The sequence below is a fragment of the Trachypithecus francoisi genome, unplaced genomic scaffold (assembly GCF_009764315.1).
Source record: "Trachypithecus francoisi isolate TF-2019V2 unplaced genomic scaffold, Tfra_2.0 Contig00223, whole genome shotgun sequence".
Lineage (NCBI taxonomy): Eukaryota > Metazoa > Chordata > Mammalia > Primates > Cercopithecidae > Trachypithecus > Trachypithecus francoisi.
Genome location: NW_022680512.1, coordinates 75,598 through 93,561, shown reverse-complemented (window position 1 = coordinate 93,561; position 17,964 = coordinate 75,598). Strand labels below are relative to the sequence as shown.

At 49.5% G+C, this 17,964-nt stretch overlaps 1 protein-coding gene across 2 annotated transcripts in view; it reads right to left on the bottom strand.

The window, feature by feature from the left end:
• Nucleotides 1-17,715, bottom strand: part of UPB1 (beta-ureidopropionase 1) — a 33,790-nt gene extending 16,075 nt beyond the window's left edge. For both annotated transcript variants that reach the window (XM_033202761.1, XM_033202847.1), the window contains exons 1-4: nucleotides 17,258-17,715; nucleotides 9,498-9,669; nucleotides 7,565-7,652; nucleotides 264-358 (exon numbers count right to left, since the gene is read on the bottom strand). In XM_033202761.1, the coding sequence (XP_033058652.1) occupies nucleotides 264-358; nucleotides 7,565-7,652; nucleotides 9,498-9,669; nucleotides 17,258-17,367 (465 nt within the window). In that variant the 5' untranslated portion in view covers nucleotides 17,368-17,715. The remainder of the gene's footprint in view (nucleotides 1-263; nucleotides 359-7,564; nucleotides 7,653-9,497; nucleotides 9,670-17,257) is intronic.
• Nucleotides 17,716-17,964: the final 249 nt, after the last annotated feature.

Below are 17,964 nucleotides of genomic sequence, written 5' to 3'. Positions count from 1 at the left end.
CCACCCTCCCTGGGCTGCAGCTCCCTTGCCTGAAAATGCTACTAATGGCCCTTCTGGAGCCTTATACTCTCCAATTTTAAGAGTACGCTAAAAAAAAAAAAAAAAAAAAAAGTGGCAAATAGTCTTATCTAATCTCATCTAGCAAAACAAGCACCAAACAGGCGCATTTTCCATGGTGAAAGGCCAAACCCAGCAGCTGTGGTCATGCTCTGTGACTTGCACATATTTGGCAGCTGCTGCCAGAGGCGCAGTTAATGTCCTACCTTCTGACAGAATCTGGTGGTGGGCCCGTCCTCTGCTGACTCAGCAAATTCTGTCCAAGGCAGCTTCTCTCTTGTACAGAAGGCAAAGGGCATAGCTATAAATAGGAGAAAGGGCAGAACTATATCCAACATGCACAGCCTCTGAGGGGGGGCTCCTCAGCCCAGCAGCAGGTGGTCACTGCATGAGAATACAGTCTCAGGAGTGCCACGGCCTGGCTTCCGGGTCCTGTTCCTGGCTGTGGGCACTAGGCAGCCCTTACCTCTGGGCTTCATGGCAAAACAAGGGGCTGGGCCAAATGTCTTTCCTAAAGTCTTTTTTTTTTTTTTTTTAAGACAGAGTCTTGGCTGGGCGCGGTGGCTCAAGCCTGTAATCCCAGCACTTTGGGAGGCTGAGACGGGCAGATCACGAGGTCAGGAGATCGAGATCATCCTGGCTAACACTGTGAAACCCCGTCTCTACTAAAAAATACAAAAAACTAGCCGGGCGAGGTGGCGGGCGCCTGTAGTCCCAGCTTCTCGGGAGGCTGAGGCAGGAGAATGGCGTGAACCCGGGAGGTGGAGCTTGCAGTGAGCTGAGATCCGGCCACTGCACTCCAGCCCGGGCGACACAGTGAGACTCCGTCTCAAAAAAAAAAAAAAGACAGTCTTGCTCTGTCGCCCAGGCTGGAGTGCAGTGGCGCAATCTCGGCTCACTGAAAGCTCCACCTCCTGGGTTCACGCCATTCTCCTGCCTCAGCCTCCCGAGTAGCTGGGACTACAGGCACCCACCACCACACCCGGCTAATTTTTTTGTATTTTTAGTAGAGACGGGGTTTCACCATGTTCGCCAGGATGGTCTCAATCTCCTGACCTCATGATCCGCTCGCCTTGGCCTCCCAAAGTGCTGGGATTACAGGCGTGAGCCACCACGCCCGGCCTCCCAAAGTCTTAAAAACAATTGCAGCAGGGACTTGAACAGATATTTGCACACTCATGTTTATAGGAACATTATTCACAATAGCCAAAAGATGGAAACAACCCAAGTGTCTTATCAACAGATGAATTGATAGGGAAAATGTGGTGTATATACACACAATGGAGTATTATTCAGCCCTCTTAAAAAGGGAAGACATTCTGATACATGCTTACAAGGATGAACCTTTAAGTAAGAATATGCTAAGATACAAAACAAATGTTGTAGGAGTCTACTCATAGGAGGTATTTAGAGTAGTCAAATTCTTTTTTTTTTTTTTTTGAGACAGAGTTTTTGCTCTTGTTGCCCAGGCCAGAGTACAATGGCACAATCTTGGCTCACTGCAACCTCCCCCTCCCAGGTTCAAGCCATTCTCCTGCCTCAGCCTTCCCAAGTAGCTGGGATTACAGGCATGCGCCACCATGACCAGCTAATTTCGTATTTTTAGTAGAGATGGGGTTTTTCCACGTTGGTCAGGCTGGTCTTGAACTCCCAACCTCAGGTGATCCGCCCGCCTCAGCCTTCCAAAGTGCTGGGATTACAGGCGTGAGCCACCACACTCGGCCTAGAGTAATCAAATTCTTAATGACAGAAAGTAGAATAGCTGTCAGAGGTCAGAAGAGGGGATAATTGGGAGTTACTGTTTAATGGGTAGGGGTGTCCAATTGTGAATGATGAGAAAAGTTCTGGAGATCACGGTGATGATGGTTGCACAACAACATGAATGTATTTAATGCCACAGACTATACACTTAAAAATGGTTAAAATGGTAAATATTGTTATGCATATCTATATGCCACACACACAAAAAGTTTTAAATTGCCAAAGTTCCCAACCAGTAGATGTCCTGCTGTTGGCCAATCTGCAGGGTGGCAGGAGCTCCATTAACTCCTTGGGGAAAATATCAGAAGGCCACTGGGGATGACACTGGGACCCTCCCTCTTCCTAGTGACAAGGAGGTTTCTTCAGAAATAAAAAAAGCTACTCATTAATGATCCCACAAAAAGTTTGGGAACCACTGAACAGGATGAACATCTGCAAGGATTAATGCTCTTATTCCCATGATCCCTGGCCAGGCCCCACCAGGGGGCTAATTTGGTAGAAAATTTCATTCAACTCATTGGTTTTCATTTGACTTTTTTTTTTTTTTCTCCAAACAGTAGGTACATAGACACAGAGTAACAGTTCAAAGATGCCGGTCATCTCCATGCACACCAGGTTCAGAGCAGTCTCCTATGCAGGGGACAGAGGGAAATCTGCTGGGGTGGGCCTTTGGGACCTTTGGCTGTGTGCCCAATGCTGCTCTACAGCCCAGCCACACATGGATATCTGCAGCGCGTGGAGTTACCTTTAGTACCTGCCAGTCTGCTGGTGTGAACAATGCCTCACTCTGAGTAAATGTCTTCCATATCCCCAGTGAGGCCGAGTCCTTCACCACACATTCACCAGCCAGTCTGGATTCCTTCCCTACATTTTTTTGTTCATACCCTTTGCCTATTTCCTCCTGGGCTATTCGTCTTTTTCTTTCTCGATCTGGAGAACTGAATTCCTTGTCTGGACTAATTCAGTATACTCTGTAGATCTCCCACGTCACAATAACCCAAGTCCATTTCTTTCTTTCTTTCTTTTTTTTTGAGATAGAGTCTTGTTCTTGTTGCCAGGCTGGAGTGCAACGGCACGATCTCGGCTATGGGAGACATTTACTCACAGTGAGGCACGGTTCACACCAGCAGACTGGCAGGTACTAAAGGTAACTCCACACGCTGCAGATATCCACGTGTGGCTGGGCTGTAGAGCAGCACTGGGAACATAGCCAAAGGTTTCAAGGGCCCACCCCAGCGGATTTCCCTCTGTGGTTGGTTATACTGGGAGGCTGGAGGAGGTGGGGTCTGATTTGCATAGGGCCCAGGGGATTGGTTTGACCAGGTGTGACATTCAAGTAGCCTGCAAAAAACCTAGCCCTCCCACCTTAGTCCTTTAATATGCAAATGTGAGCTGAGCTGCCATGATGTCCTGAACATGTGTGAGTTATCTGGAGGTGGTCATGACACTTGGCACAGGTGGTGACAAGGAGGACAGGAACCGCCATGTTGGCCATGTTGGGTGGACCTAGTTTCTAATTGCTTGCATTTGCATATCAAAGCTTGCTGGCATGGCTCTTTAAGCCGCCTGTTCGGTTAGAAAAGAAATGGTTCAGGGGTTGCTTCTTATTACAGGAAAATTTCCACTGAGAACCTTTACTCCTTTTACTCCTTTCTAGTTGCCTAAAAATTATTTCTTTATAACTCTTGTATTTATAATAGGCAGCTCATCTCCAACATCCCGAAGCAGGTGTCACCCCCTTTATTTCACAGAGAAGGAAGAGAAGCCTCAGCCTCTCAATTCCTTCCAGTCCCAGGAAGCCTGGTCCTAAGAGTACCACAGTAAATATCCCGCCAATGGCACCACCACCACCTTGCCAAGCAGGCGGTAGGCACTGCCAGCAACAGCCCTGGGGGCCTTGGTACCACGCTCAAGGCTCCCCAGGCTCGCCTTCTGTGAAGAGAGATGAATTATTTTAAGGAAGCCAACAGAAAAGCTGTTGAAAACAAAAATGCTCCTTAATGACCATTAATTCTCAGCTTTCAGAGCATTAGGAGTGAGTCAATTGCCCCCAGAGAATAAACGGCTTCTTTTCCTGTTTATACAATCACTCTAATGTAAACACACTTTCAAAAGAAGGATGTGGAAGGGGGGTTGGGTGAGGCTGGCTGCAAAGTCCCAACTACAGTTCTTCAACTAGAGGGGACAGGATTCCACATGCATTGACCCAACACCTGGCCCTCAGGCACTGCCAGCCTAGAGGGAAGGAGATGAATTAGAACCTGGTGCGGCCACAAAACCTGGCAGTACAGAGTGGTCAGCTTTGCCTGGGGGAGTCCCCAGGGCCCCACAAAGGAGGGGTACCTGTGCTAGATTTTGATAAATGAAGGGGAGTTCCAGATCCAAGAAAGGGAAGATGTTAGTTCAACTACCCAGTCAATACTAATGTGTAGTGCCTGTCATGCACCAGGGATTATTCTTGCCACTAAAGATGAAACAGGGGTGGGTGGAGAGTTGGGAAAAACAAACATAGGTACTATCTTCATGGAGCTCATGGTCTAATGAAGAGTGAGAGTACAAAGGTAACAAAAAATAGGAAAACGACATGAACTTCTGGGACACAGACACATGTTTTTTCCTGAAACCCTATCAACATGACAGGAAAGCAATGTTCATGCAAAGGCATATACCCACAAGGACCGGGCGCTGAGGGAGGGGAAACAGGAAGGCAGAGAGATGCAGGCAAATCTCTCAGCAGATCAGAGAAAACAGAGTCCGCTAGCAGTAGAGAAGGTCTCCTGCTTATCCAAAGCTCAGGACCCAGGGGCACCAGGTACCTCTGAAGGTGGGGAAGCAGGGAAGGATGATAAACAAGGACTGGTCAAAGGTCTATTTAAGAAGCAGTTAAGGGGCAGGCGCAATGGCTCACGCCTGTAATCCCAGCACTGTGGGAGGCCAAGGTGGGAGGATTGCTTGGGCCCAGGAATTTGAGACCTGCCTGGGCAACACAGTGAGATCTCATCTTTCCAAAAAAAAAAAAAAAAATTCAAGAAAATTAGCCAGGTGTGGTGGCATGCATCTATGGTCCCAGCTACTCGGGAGGCTGGGACAGGAGGATTGCTTGATCCTGGGAGGCTGAGGCTGCAGTGAGCTGTGATTGCACCACTGTACTGCAGCCTCAGTAATAGAGTAAGACCATGTATCAAAAAAAAAAAAAAAAAAAAAAAAAAGGAGGAAATACACAACAAAATTAGGATACTAGTTCAGGGTTCCCATATCCTAATAGTAGGACTGTCTAGAAAGAGAAAAAAGAGGAGAAAATAATGAATGAATGAAATAATGCAAGAAAATTTCCTAGAGCGTCAGAATCCAAGTTTCTAGACTAAAAGAACCCACTAAGTACCAAGAGTGGATTAAAATAGATATGCACAATGGAGTATCATTATGAAATTGTAGAGTAGTGGTGAAAAAGAGAAACTCCTCCAGTCTTCCAGAGAAAAACAAATCATAGACAATGGGTCACAAATTAAAATGGCTGTGGATTACTCAACAATGCCCCAAAACTAGAAGACAATGGAACAACGTGTGTTCAAACTTTTGAAGGAAAATGATTTCTAACCTAAAATTTGATGCTTAACCAAACTATCAAGAAAATTATAGAAGGAACATATTTTCAGATGGGCAAGGCCTCAAAAAGTTTACCTCTGATGTGTTCTTCCTCAGGGAACTACTGGTTCTGAGAGTCCCTAGCTAAATGGGGGCTCCAGTATCAGAGCGGCTGGCAACCCAGCAGTAACAGGAAATGAAGGGAGCTGGACGTGGTCTCTACAGTGTGCCTTTCACCGGATACATCTCGTACATGGTGGACAGCCTAATGCCTGTCTGTCCAACCCGTGACCAGGGGTCCCTCATACGTGAAACTTGTTTATACTGGTAGATGCTGTGTGGCTCTTGCCTGACCTGTCCCTGCCTGACTACCACTCTGGCACTAGGAGTCCAACTTTGTGTCTCCCCCGGTATCCCAGGGAAAACCCAGCCCGGGGCAGCCCCTGGTTCTTCTCATGGAAGGTGCAAATTCAACACACCATCGCAATAGGAAACAAGTTTGAAGATTTTTACTTACAGATCCTGGGCAAGGAGAGTGCCATGAGTCAGAAGGGCAGTACTCTGTCCTCAGGTCAGATGAGGCAGAAATGAAGAGTCAGAGAGAGTGTGGGCCAACTAGCAGTACACATAATGACTAAGATGTGGTCACCTTAAGATAATGGCCAAATGCCTGGATGATCCATTTAAAGGAAGCAGCAGGAAAGTGGACAGCCCAGTCGGCTGGTGGGAGAGAGGTCTCTTAAGTTCTTATCTCTGGCCACTTGGCTTGAGCCATTTGGGTGTGGCGTAGAACTGGAAACTGTGTCCAGGGTGACTGAGCCCTGCCTCTGGTATGACAGAGTTAAACTTGTATTCAACATGAATGCCGAGGCAACATAAATCTATAAGGATCTACTACACTACACTACTAAAATGAGGGCATAAACCAAGGAAGAGGAAGCTGTGGGAACAGAGAAACACAAGAGCAAGGCAAAGGGATTCCCCAGAGTGATGGTGAGGGGGGATCCCAGGACAACTGTGTGGCCAGCAGAGGGGGCACCTGATTCAGCCCACAGCAGTCACAAGGCTCCGGGGCAGATTCCTTGGAGGAGATGAAACTGATAGACTGTTTGATGCGTCTAAAACACATTAAGGAGATTTAGGAATTGATAGAAAGTTTGGGGTTGAATGCGTGGCAAGTAGAAAACGAAGCAAACTCTAGGGAAAACAGAAAATAATCCAGGAAAAGAAATCAAAGTTCAGCCTGAGCAACATAGTGAGATCTCCATCTCTACAAAGTTTTGTTTGTTTGTTTGTTTTGTTTTGTTTTTCAATTAGCTGGGCATGATGGTGTGCACCTGTGGTCCCAACTACTTGGGAGGCTGAGGTGGGAGGATTGCTTGGGCCTGGGATCAAGGCTGCAGTGAGCTATGACTGCACCACTGCACTCCAAGTCTGGGTGACAGAGTAAGACCTTGTCTTAAAAAAAAAGAAAAAGGAATCAAAGTTGACAAAATGGCTGGGGGGATAGAAGAACAAGGACACATGTATGTTGAAAGGCCAGGAGGAGGCAGGAAAGGGCTAACACTGACGTCTTCCATGGGGGAAGTCAATAGGTGATGCAAAACTAAAAAATTAGGAAGTAGCAACACTAACAAAGGTAAATTCCAAAGGAACTAGCTCACTGTTGATGCTGGGGATAACAGCTGTTTTTTGGTAACAGACCTTGTAGACCCACCTGACTCTAAACCATGAGCATGTATAACTGATAAAAATAAAAACCACAAAAGTACATGGTGCAAGAAATGTTTAGATAGGGGGGCTGGCTCTGGGTTGAGATCTGAAGGTAAAGAAGTCCTGGTTAGGAGGGCACAGGAGACCAGCCAGAGGGAATTACAAAAGTCAGGGGTGGGCTGCCAGAGGCTTGGACCAGGTGGTGGTAGAGAGATGGGGAGGAGTGAATGGATTCAGAACGACGTGGGAAAACTGATGGGCTCAGACAACAGCCTGGTGCATAACAGTAGGAAGGCCGGGGTTCCTGGTGATGTGGACAGAAAACCTTTCCATGGATGAGAAAACAAAGGAGATTCTTTAAAAGTCAGGCAGCGGACACTCTTGGCAACATGGAGAGAATACACAATTGTTTGAAGGCAGCAGAGAAAGCACCATAAAAAAGACTCACTCCATGCTTCCTGGAAACAGATGATGTTGACTCCACACATTGCAGCCACCTCTACGATAGCCTTTATGCGTCTATGAAGGGCAGAGACCTGAGAATTTAAAAAGGATTAGAATCCATTTAGTTCTATTGGTAAGGCAATTTTTAGGATCTCATCCTAATGCATATGGAACAATCAATGCCCACCTGGGCAGGTATGAGGAGTAGGGTGGGGAGGTTCTATATTTGGTTATCTCCTGATGTCCAAAATCTGCATGAAAAGCTGGAGGTGCAGAGGCTCTGGGGTCACAGACACTTTGACACTGCCTCAGTTTCCTCATCTGGTAATGGGGAGACTGCCACCTGACCTGTGAGGTTGCTGAGAGGCAGGGATGAGGATGGTGCTGCTTCTGGTTCAGGACCCACGCTCACACCATCTCCCAGGTCAACCAACCCCTTGGCCCAGGACTCCGCTCTCCATTGTCCTGCCTTCAGACGCAAGCCTTGTCCCGCACTCATCCTACTTGTTCTACTTACCCTGTGTGTATCGTATCATGGAATGCCTTGCCTCTCTAGCTCTTTTAAATCCCTGTGCTTTGGTGTGTGCTGTGCCCTGGGCCAGGAATGTACTTCCCTCCTCCCACCTAATCTTCCTGGAGGTGTTATCTATGTCACGTGTCGCCCCTCTGTGGGCCTCTGCAGACTCTCACAGTTGTGGGCCAAGTGTCAAGGTAACTCGGCATCCCCTGGCCTTCGGGAACCATCGTGTGCCACTGCTTTCATTGTGTGCCACTCTTCCTCTGGTGTCTTGTCACTCCCAGGACCCCACAGGCTCCTTAGGGATAGGAAGAAAGTAACCTCATCATCTACTTGTCCTTGGCACAATGCCTGGCTCCCAGGAGACATTCAAAAGTGTTTGTTCAAAGACAGACCAAAGGAACCAGACTGAAAACCCAGAGTGCACAAACTCTTTACAAGGCCTATGGTCTCCTCCTTTGAGAGGCTGTGTACCCCACGGCTTTGTGGATATTTGCTGGCAGCATCAGCCCCACAAATACACATTTGCTTGGCGTTAGCAAAGCTTTTTGCTAACTGTGTGGGTGAAAAAAACATAGCTGGTCCTACGACTTGACAGTCTGGGATGATAGAGGGGACATATCCACAAAAAAAGAATCCAGACACAAAAAGTGAGAGAACTGAGAACCAGACATCTGTGAATCCAACAAAAGCAAAAGAAGGACCAATGTGAATCATGATGCAGAACCAAACCTGGAATCTAAGAGACCTTAGGTTTCTCCAGAATCCCTAAGAATCCTCAAACACCCTGTATCCTGAGGAAACCTGTACAGGGAAATCCCTGAAAGTTTGAGCAGCTGGAGGAATGCTGTGGAGAAGTGTATAAAACAAACCACCTGTGCCTGTGACAATATGTTTTTTAAGGGAGATACAAGATGCTGTCACCTTTATTTACTAACTCTGAGGTCATAAGCAAATGCCTATCTATTCCTGTAAGCCTGCAGGCTCACAAACTTCTGGGTATAGCAAGTCCCTGCCCTGAGGATTAAGGCAGAAGAATACATGGACAGACGGTCCTGACCAGTGTGTGCTGGCTGGCTGCCTCTTGGCAGGCAGCTGAGAGGCAGCGTCCCGTGGAGAGCACGAGCAGGCCAAAAGGGCACCCTCCTGGTTGGCAAATGGAGCTTCAGATCAATAGCTGGAGAGAAGTGGAAAGATCAGTGAGGAGGAGGGAGAGACAGAATAAGAACAAGAAGGCAGAAGAGCCAGAGATGCAGGCTGGAGGGCTGTGGGGAGGCCAGGGCAGGAGCGTCTCTGCTACTGCTCAAGGGATCCAAGCCTGCAGACCTGGAGTATGTGGCCAGCCAGGGTCTGCAGGTGTGCTCCAAAGGGCGAGCCACAACCCCGTTTGTGTATTTATTATGGTCAAAAGAGTCTGTACCTGTTCTGCCACAGGTGCATCTGCAGGGAGGGGGGTTCTGTTCTGAACCAGCCCCACATGCACGATGCGGGGTCGTCTCAGCTGCTCCTCCGCCGCTTCAAAGGCATATCCCTGCAGTTCAAAGTCTTCTCTGGAGGCGGCTTCGAAAGCTTCCCTGGGCAGATCAAGCTTCCTAGATGGGCAGGAAAGAAGAGGGAAGGTGATTTTGATGCAGTCTGTTCCACTTAAAATCCCTCTCCCATTTCCTGTAGTTATTTATCAGTCAAAGAGGTGAGGATGTCCTGGCTAGAAGGTGATCAGTGCCAGGGCCCAAGGGAGCTGGGGAGCAGGGGGGGTCCAGCCATGACCGAACACTACACTGAACCTGGACTTTACCTGCAGTTGGCAGGGAGATCTCAGCAGACAGGCAGCACAGTTAGGCCTGGCAACGGGGAAGCCAGTCAAGAGGTTGGTGTTTTAGACTTGCTGAAATCAGGGTAGGAATTAAAGTCCTGGCAGTCAGCACAGAAAGGAGGGAATAAATTATCAAAAGTGTTTCTGAACCAAAATCAGGGCTATGCTGAGCCTAGAGTGTGAGGCAGGTTGTGGGAGCAGAGAAGGGCTTGGAAAATGAGGCTCAGGAGACAGGCTGGTTGGAGAGGCCATGACCTGGGACCATATGGATGACCTTGTGGTGAATAAAGACCCTGGCCACTCTGTCCTGCTGCTTCTACTGGGGGAGCCCAGTTCCACACCTGGTGTTGGGTGGGCTTGGTGGGGCCCAGGTGTTCAGATGGAAGCCCTAAATGCTCATCCACATTTGTAGTTTATTAACAAAGGCTAGAGAATTAGTTATAAAACACTTCACTGAAGTGACCATTGGCCGAACAGCAAATAACTCCTGATGCCTGTTGCACACCCAGAGGTGAAACCCATAGAGGCATGCGATGGGACACGGCCCCTGACCGGGAAGAGCTTACCATCTAAGGGCAAGATGATTATGAAATACCCAGAAAACACATCAAAAAATAACCTGACAGCCATTATCTAATAATAATATTTCTCTCCTACTTTAAATCACTTTCTTAGAGACGTTTCTTTCAAAATCACAGCCCTGTCAGCCCAAGCCCCCTGTCGCCGCCCCCTGCCAGGCACTTTCCATGTGATGGCCCTGACAGCTCTGAGTTCGGTTCCGCCCCTGACAATCAGCCTGCTTTTCAAGTAGTCAAGGTTCCCTTCACTCCAGCAGGTTAGAAATAGCAGCAGTGCCCACACCATGCCTCTTCTTGCTGTGACTGCCTTAGACAGCCCTCCCACCCTCCAGCGGAAGGGCGCTCCTGCAGGCCTCAGCCTCAGGGCAAATCCCCTCTGGTGGACATAATCACGCAACTTTCCAGGATGTGTGTGTGGGTAGACACCGGGAGAAAAAGAAGCAAGGTTTATGTGTCTATTTCCTCAAAGGCCTGTGGGCCTGGGAGCCAGACAGCCCTTGGAGAGTGTCCTGGTGAACTCTGCCTGGCCTCTCAGCCTGTAGTCTCACAGCAGGAAGATGTCAGGTGAAGAGCTCGTCTTGGGTGTGGAAACATGGCTATAACCATCACCTAGCTGAAGTCTCTCTCCCCATCTTCCCACCATGCATAATCTCCATTACCTACCCTTTTTCCCCCAGGTGGTGTCTCCGCCTGGCCAGCCCCGAGGCTGCCCACCTCCTCATCCCCAGCTCCCTGCGAGCTCATTCTAAGCCAAGGCGATACAGGAGAGGCCGCTCTACCCTCCAGGACAGCCACCTTTGGGGCTCTACCTCTTCCCAGCCACTCCTGTCTACTATCTGGGCACCACCTGTTAGGTCTCTCTGCCCTTTCATTATCCAAGACAGTCCATCACCACATCCTACACAGCTTCATCTGGAGAACCTAACCAACTCTCAAGCCATACCTTGTGCAGACACAGTCAATGATGTGCTGTGTCCACCAAAAGGCCTGGTACGGGAGATGCAGTGGACCACTGAGATGGACTGAATACTTATGTCTGCCCCAAAGCCATATGTTGAAATCCTAATCTCCAATGTGATAGGGTTCTTTGGGAGGTGATTAGGTCATGAGGGTAGAGTCCTCATGAATGGGATTAGTGCTCTTTTAAAAGACCCCCTAAGAGGGGGTGCTTGCTTCCTGTACCATGTAAGCACACAGTGAGAAGGCACCATCTACGAACCAGGAAGTGGGTCCTCACCAGACACCAGATCTGCTGTGGCACCTTGATCTTGGATTTCATAGCATTCAGAACCGTGAGGAATAAATTTACGTGGTTTAAGACGGGGAGAGAGACCGCAGCCAGGTGTTGGTTACAGCCAGGTTTGCACACTCAGACAAGAGCTCTCCCACCTGACATCTTCCTGATGTGAGACCACAGGCTGAGGACAGGGCTCACTAGGACATTCCCAAAAGGCCGTCCAGCTACCAGGCCCACAGGCCTTTGGGGAAACAGACACACAGACCTTTCTCCTTTTTCTCCCTGTGATTGCCCACAAGTACTGGGAAGTCTGTGGTATTTTGTTATAGCAGCTCAAAAGTACTAAAACAAGCATCAATTAATCAGCCACTGCCCAGGAGGACAAGACCAGCAAATGAGTCACAACCTCACAGATGGCCTTATGCTGCCACTGCCGGCCCTGGTCCCTATAGTTGGCTTTCAGACCCTCTATCCCTTACCCTGCTACTGAGGCCTCCTCGCATCAGGGCTTTCCTTCAAACTTGAAGGAGTAAAGCCCATCACTTCCCATCCTAGCCCCACCATGCCCTTCAGGGCCCCCACCTCTCCTACCCAGGGTCAGGCAGATCTCGCCAGAGGACACCAAGTTCCTGCCTCCGCAGCAACCTCTCAATTCTGGAACTTCATCTTTCTACCTCTGATGGCTCTTTACCATCAGTGCTTTAAATAATTAAACTAGAGCTCTTTTACAAAAGAAACACGTGCTCATGGTGGGGGTGAATCAAATAGTGGGAAAGGGTATAAAATAAAAAATAAATTCCCCTTTCTATCCCACCCCTAGTCCCAAAACTCAGAGGCAACCCTTCTTAACAATGTTTTATGTTTCTTTCCTATTTTCCTATGTGTATGCATTATAAATACAATGGTATCATTCCGTATTTTCTGTTCTTCAACTTGCCTTTTGCACTTAATACACATAGCTTGGACGTCTTTCCTCACTAGTACCTATAGACCTCCACATCCATCACTGAAGCTGTTAAAGAATCTCTCCCACTGAACAACAGAAGGGGACTGGGGAGGGAGAGAAGGAGAGGAAGAAAGAGAAAGAGGGACAGTGCTCCACACATGTCCACATGTTTACTCACTTGCTCTCTCTCCCTGCTGCCTAGGGAGCTTCCACACATGCTTCCCCGTCAGCTCAGGTCTCACCTCCTGGCCCCATCTCGAACTGCCACCAGCCTTATCATGGCTAAATCCAGCAGACTTCCTGCTGTCCTCACCCGCTAGACATTTCTGAGCCATCTGATGCTTCTTTCCCTGTCTTGCCCCACAGTCCTCACCTCCAGAATCTCCCACAAAGTATCTTTCTCTGACTCCTTGAATATCTGGGTTTTCCAGCATTCTCTCCAGTGCCCTCTTTTGTATCTGCTCCTCCTCCACCTGGAATGACCATCTCCAGGGCAGCTCAACAAGCCCAGCCTCTCCCACCTGAGGCCCATCTCCACATAGCGAATAGCCCCTGGGTTATTTCCACCTGCACACCCTGAAGCTACTGTAGCAGGTTGAGCTGTGTCTCCATCCTGACACCTGGAACCTGTCATTGTGATTTTATTTGGAAAAAGGGTCTTCCCAGACGTAATTAAGATCAAGATCTCAAGATCATCCTGGATTATCCAAGTAAGCTCCAAATTCAAAGATGTGTGTGTGTTTGAGACAGGGCCTTGATCTGACTCCCAGGCTGGAGTGTAGAGGAGAGATCTTAGCTCACTGCAGCCTCCACCTCCCAGACTCAAGTGATCCTCCCGCCTCAGCCTGCCGTGTAGCTAGGACTACAGGTGCATGCTACCATGCCTGGCTATGTTTTTCTTAACATTTTATAGAGATGGGGTCCCACCATGTTGCTCAGGCTGGTCTCAAACTCCTTGAGTTCAAGCAGTCCTCCAGCCCTGGCCTCCCAAAGTGCTGAGATTACAGGTGTGAGCCACTGCACCCTCCTCAAAGACAAGAGACACCACAAGAGAGATACAAGGACAATAGGAGAAGGCCAAGAAAGAGGCAGACTGGCTGTCACAACCTAAGGAAAGCCAGGGCCCACCTGAGGCTAGAAAAGACAAGGGAGGATTCTCCCCTAGGATCTTTGGAGGGAACACGGCCCTGCTGACACCTTGGTCTTATACTTGTGGTCTTCAGAACTGTGAGAATAAGTTTCTGTTGTTTCAAGCCACCCAGTTTGTGATAAATTGTTACAGCAGCCCTAGGAACTAAACAACATTCAAACGCAACCTGTCCAAAGATGCTCCTCATCACATGAGTCGACTGGCCATCTGAGAGTCCAAGCCGGCAAGATCCTCACTGCCACAGCTGTTATCCTCATTGGCTCACTGTCCACTGACCTCCCTGAAACCTCTGGAAGCCTTCTGTCTCTCCACTCCCAGGTACTCTGTTCACATCAGGCCTCTCACCTTCCACCTACTTTTTTCCAGGCTAGTCTTTTTTCCTTTCCTTAAATTTCAGCTTATCCAGTCGTTATTCCAGGTCATTCTTCGCTCAGCCACCAGGTCAAACTCTTCAAAGGCTCTGCCATTATCGGGACACGGTTCTGCTGCCTCAGAGACCCTAAGAGCTACCTGCCACTCCTGCCTCCTCTCTCAGGTCTTCCTCAGGAGAGCACTCAATGACTAACCCTCTCACAAACACAGTCTCTAAATGGGCATGTCCCCTGGTATCTGGGGACATGTACCCTTCCTGTCTCCCCTAGGATGTAGCTCAGGCATGATGCTCCTGGGAAGCCTTCCTGATGTCCCTCCAACCCCAAACACACAAACTCTCTCAAGCTCTCCCTGCCTCCTCCTCACAGTGTAAGGCAACCATCAAAAGATGGAAAGCCCTCAAGGGCAGGAATCATGACTTATCCCAGTACCAGTGGCCGAGACTAAGTGCTCAATGAATGCTTGCTGACTGAATGACTGCTTCTTGGTTTTGGTTGTCTTAAAATGGAAAGTCAATGTTCTCTGGGGATTTCATCGGCCACAGGCAAAGGCCCATTTGGCTAATTCACTGAGCAAACATTTACTAAGCATTGTAAGTGGGCGAAGAGGTGGTCTTGTGTGGAGCACATTGGGAGTCAGATCCGAGGGGCTTAAGGGCTTCAGGTCCACTGGACCTTCACAGAGGTAGCTATGTCCAAATCAGACTTAGAGGAGTTTATAGGAATTTAAGTTTATAATTTAAGTTTATAGGATTAGAGTTTTTAAATGAGCCGTAATTTTTTTATCTTCAGTTTGAAATGCCATTCATGGCCAAATCCCACACATTAGCAAGGATAGAGTAAGTACAAAGGTTTATACCTTAGGGATAAAAGCTGAAAGGGCTAAATGCTGAGTAGAACAGAGCAAGAAAAGGGGGTAGGAAAAGGAGCCACTTAGTTATTGTGAGCCCCAGGATGAAGCCTGGCAGTGATTGGTCAAGAGAGACAGCTGTCTCCCATTTCACCAGCCATTATCATCATCCCTCCTGCTCTGGAGTGACCCAAATGCTTAGATAAAATCCCTCTTGCATGGGCTGACCTCAGTCCTTCTCCAGAATGTGCCCCAGCCAATCACCTTTATGGGAAACTGACTTATCTTCTCCTAAGACTCTTCCCCTTTATATCTCCCTGGCACCCACATGCTGTCTTTTTTACCAGGAAGACATGCCCACCCCACTCTTAGAATAAACTAATTCCCATCCCTAGAAGCATAAGACACCCCTTGCTTTATTTAAGACATTTTCCTTAGGAGTCTCAAATCTAAGACACTTCTCAAGGACTAGTCTTTACAGATGCAGTGGAAATAGGAGCATGAGTGTATTCACTGGGAGGGGCCTTAAAGGTCACCCAGCCCTTTGGATATGAAGAGCCCTTTCTGACAAAGTTCTCTACTACCTCACTCCCAAAAAGCAGCTGTTCTAACTTCATCATCCACTAGCTGTGAAAACACCCTTGGATCTGAGGTCTAGCCTCCCTGCAGTAACTCCATAGCAGCTGTGGCTGGGAACCACTGATCCAATCAACACCTTCAGTTACTGGTAAACTGCTCTGGTTCCTGCTGCAGGGTCACTGACACAAGGTCATAGAGCCCGCAGACTGGCTGGACTCGGGGAGATAGGGAGCCCACAAATGAGCAAGGAAGTGGAAGGAGAGTTAGTCAGGGGCTGCATGCAGTCAGAGTTTGGATTTCATCCTAAGAGCCCAGGAAATTCCTTACAGAGTTTTATGCACAAAGGAACAACAGGATACGATTTTTTTTTTTTTTTTTTTTTTTGAGACGGAGTCTCGCCCTGTCGCCCAGGCTGAAGTGCAGTGGCGCGATCTGGGCTCACTGCAACCTCCGCCTCCTGGGTTCAAGCGATTCTCCTGCCTCAGTCTCCCGAATAGCTGGGACTACAGGTGTGTGACACCATGCCCAGCTAATTTTTGTATTTTTAGTAGAGACAGGGTTTCATCATATTGGCCAGGCTGATCTCGAACTCTGGACTTTGTGATCCACCCGCCTCTGCCTCCCAAAGTACTGGGATTATAGGCATGAGCCACCGCGCCAGGCCAACAGGATATGATTTACATATTAAAGGGATCCTCTGGTTGCTGCAGGTAAGAAATGCACTGAAGAGAAACAAGAATGGAAGGGGAAGTATCTTTCTCTTTTCTTTTTTTCTTCTTTTTTCTTTTTTGAGACAGAGTCTCACTCTGTCACCCAAGCTGGAGTGCAGTGGCAGTGATCTCTGCTCACCGCAAGCTCTGCCTCCCGGGTTCAAGCCATTCTCCTGCCTCAGCCTCCCAAGTAGCTGGGACTACAGGTGCCCGCCACCTCGCCCGGCTAATATTTTGTATGTTTAGTAGAGACGGGGTTTCACCGTGTTAGCCAGGATGGTCTCGATCTCCTGACCTCGTGATCCGCCCGCCTCAGCCTCCCAAAGTGCTGGGATTACAGGCGTGAGCCACTGAGCCCGGCCGGAAAGTATCTTTTTCAGCTTTGTGGACACAGTGTCCAGCAGTACACAGCCCTCAAAGTCCTGGTGATGCACACAGCTTGCAGGGAGTGGAAAAACTAGCACCCATAGCTTGCCAGTGGGAAACGTTCCCTCGCCAACTAAATGCAGACAGCCTCTATTTCCAAAAGTCAGCCAGAGGTCGGGTCACAGCAGGAAGGATGATCTGGGCCGGACAATCAGTACACCTGCTGGGTGCTCTGGTTGGAGACAGTGATCCAGCCAGACACCCGGAAGACAAGCCCGGCTCCATGGAGGAGGGTTGGGATAGCCACAGAGAAAGCCCTGGAGAGTAAAATCCCGTCCTTTTCCTTCCAGTTCCGGGCAACGTGGGGGAGAAGATATTTGTAAAGGTCACGCCAGGATTCTGCAACCCCCAAGGACCCCAGAGTTGTCCCATCAAGACCTACTATGGTCTCTACCCGCCAACTCAGGACTTCTCACTGCCTCCCCTGAGCCCTTCAGACCCTGAGGCCCTCCCTGCCTGTTCCCCGAGACCCACACTCTGAGGCCCCAAGATCCCATAAGTTAGACTCTGGGCTGCGGACCTGAGCTCCTTGCCATAGAGAACGCGTTTCACCTCCTGCAAGTCGGGGAGCGGTAGGTGCTTCTCCAAGCATTCCTCCAGCGACTTCCACTCAGCGCCCGCCATGGCCATGGTCCGCCAGGCCTTGTGTCCCCGCACGAACTGCCTGCCCTTTGCCCGCAGTGGGAGGAGGTGCCCAAGCCCGCTCAGGCGCTCTGGCCTTTATCTCTTACTCTGGCTCCCGGACAGCTGACGTAGGGACACGCCCCTTCCTCGCGCAGCCAATCTGCCCTCCAGGGCTTCGCGAGTGGGACCGCCCCTGGCCTTTAGCGCTCCTTCGGCACGTGCCAAGACACGTTCCTCTTGCCGCTTCCGCAGCACACCGCCAATCAGCGCTCCAGGGCCTCGCGTGGGTAGGGGGAGGAGGGATTCCCCCTTGCCCTTTGCCCCTTGCCCCCTGCCCTTTGCCCTTCGCCTCTCCTTTGGCACGCGATGAGACACGCCCCTCCACAGGCGGGACTGCGGTGTCCCCTCCCGCCTCCCTCAGGGGCCCTCGCGCGGGTGCCTCCAGGTTCCACCCCTCACCTCCCCCTTGGTGTCGGGGCCGGACCCTGGAGAGGTCTTGAGGGAAGCCTGGGCGCGGCATCGGGGGGCTGCGGCGCGGGTCTGAGGTAAATGGTTCCAGCAGCAACCGCCGGGCAGGTCCCCTCCGGACCGCGACCTCCAGTC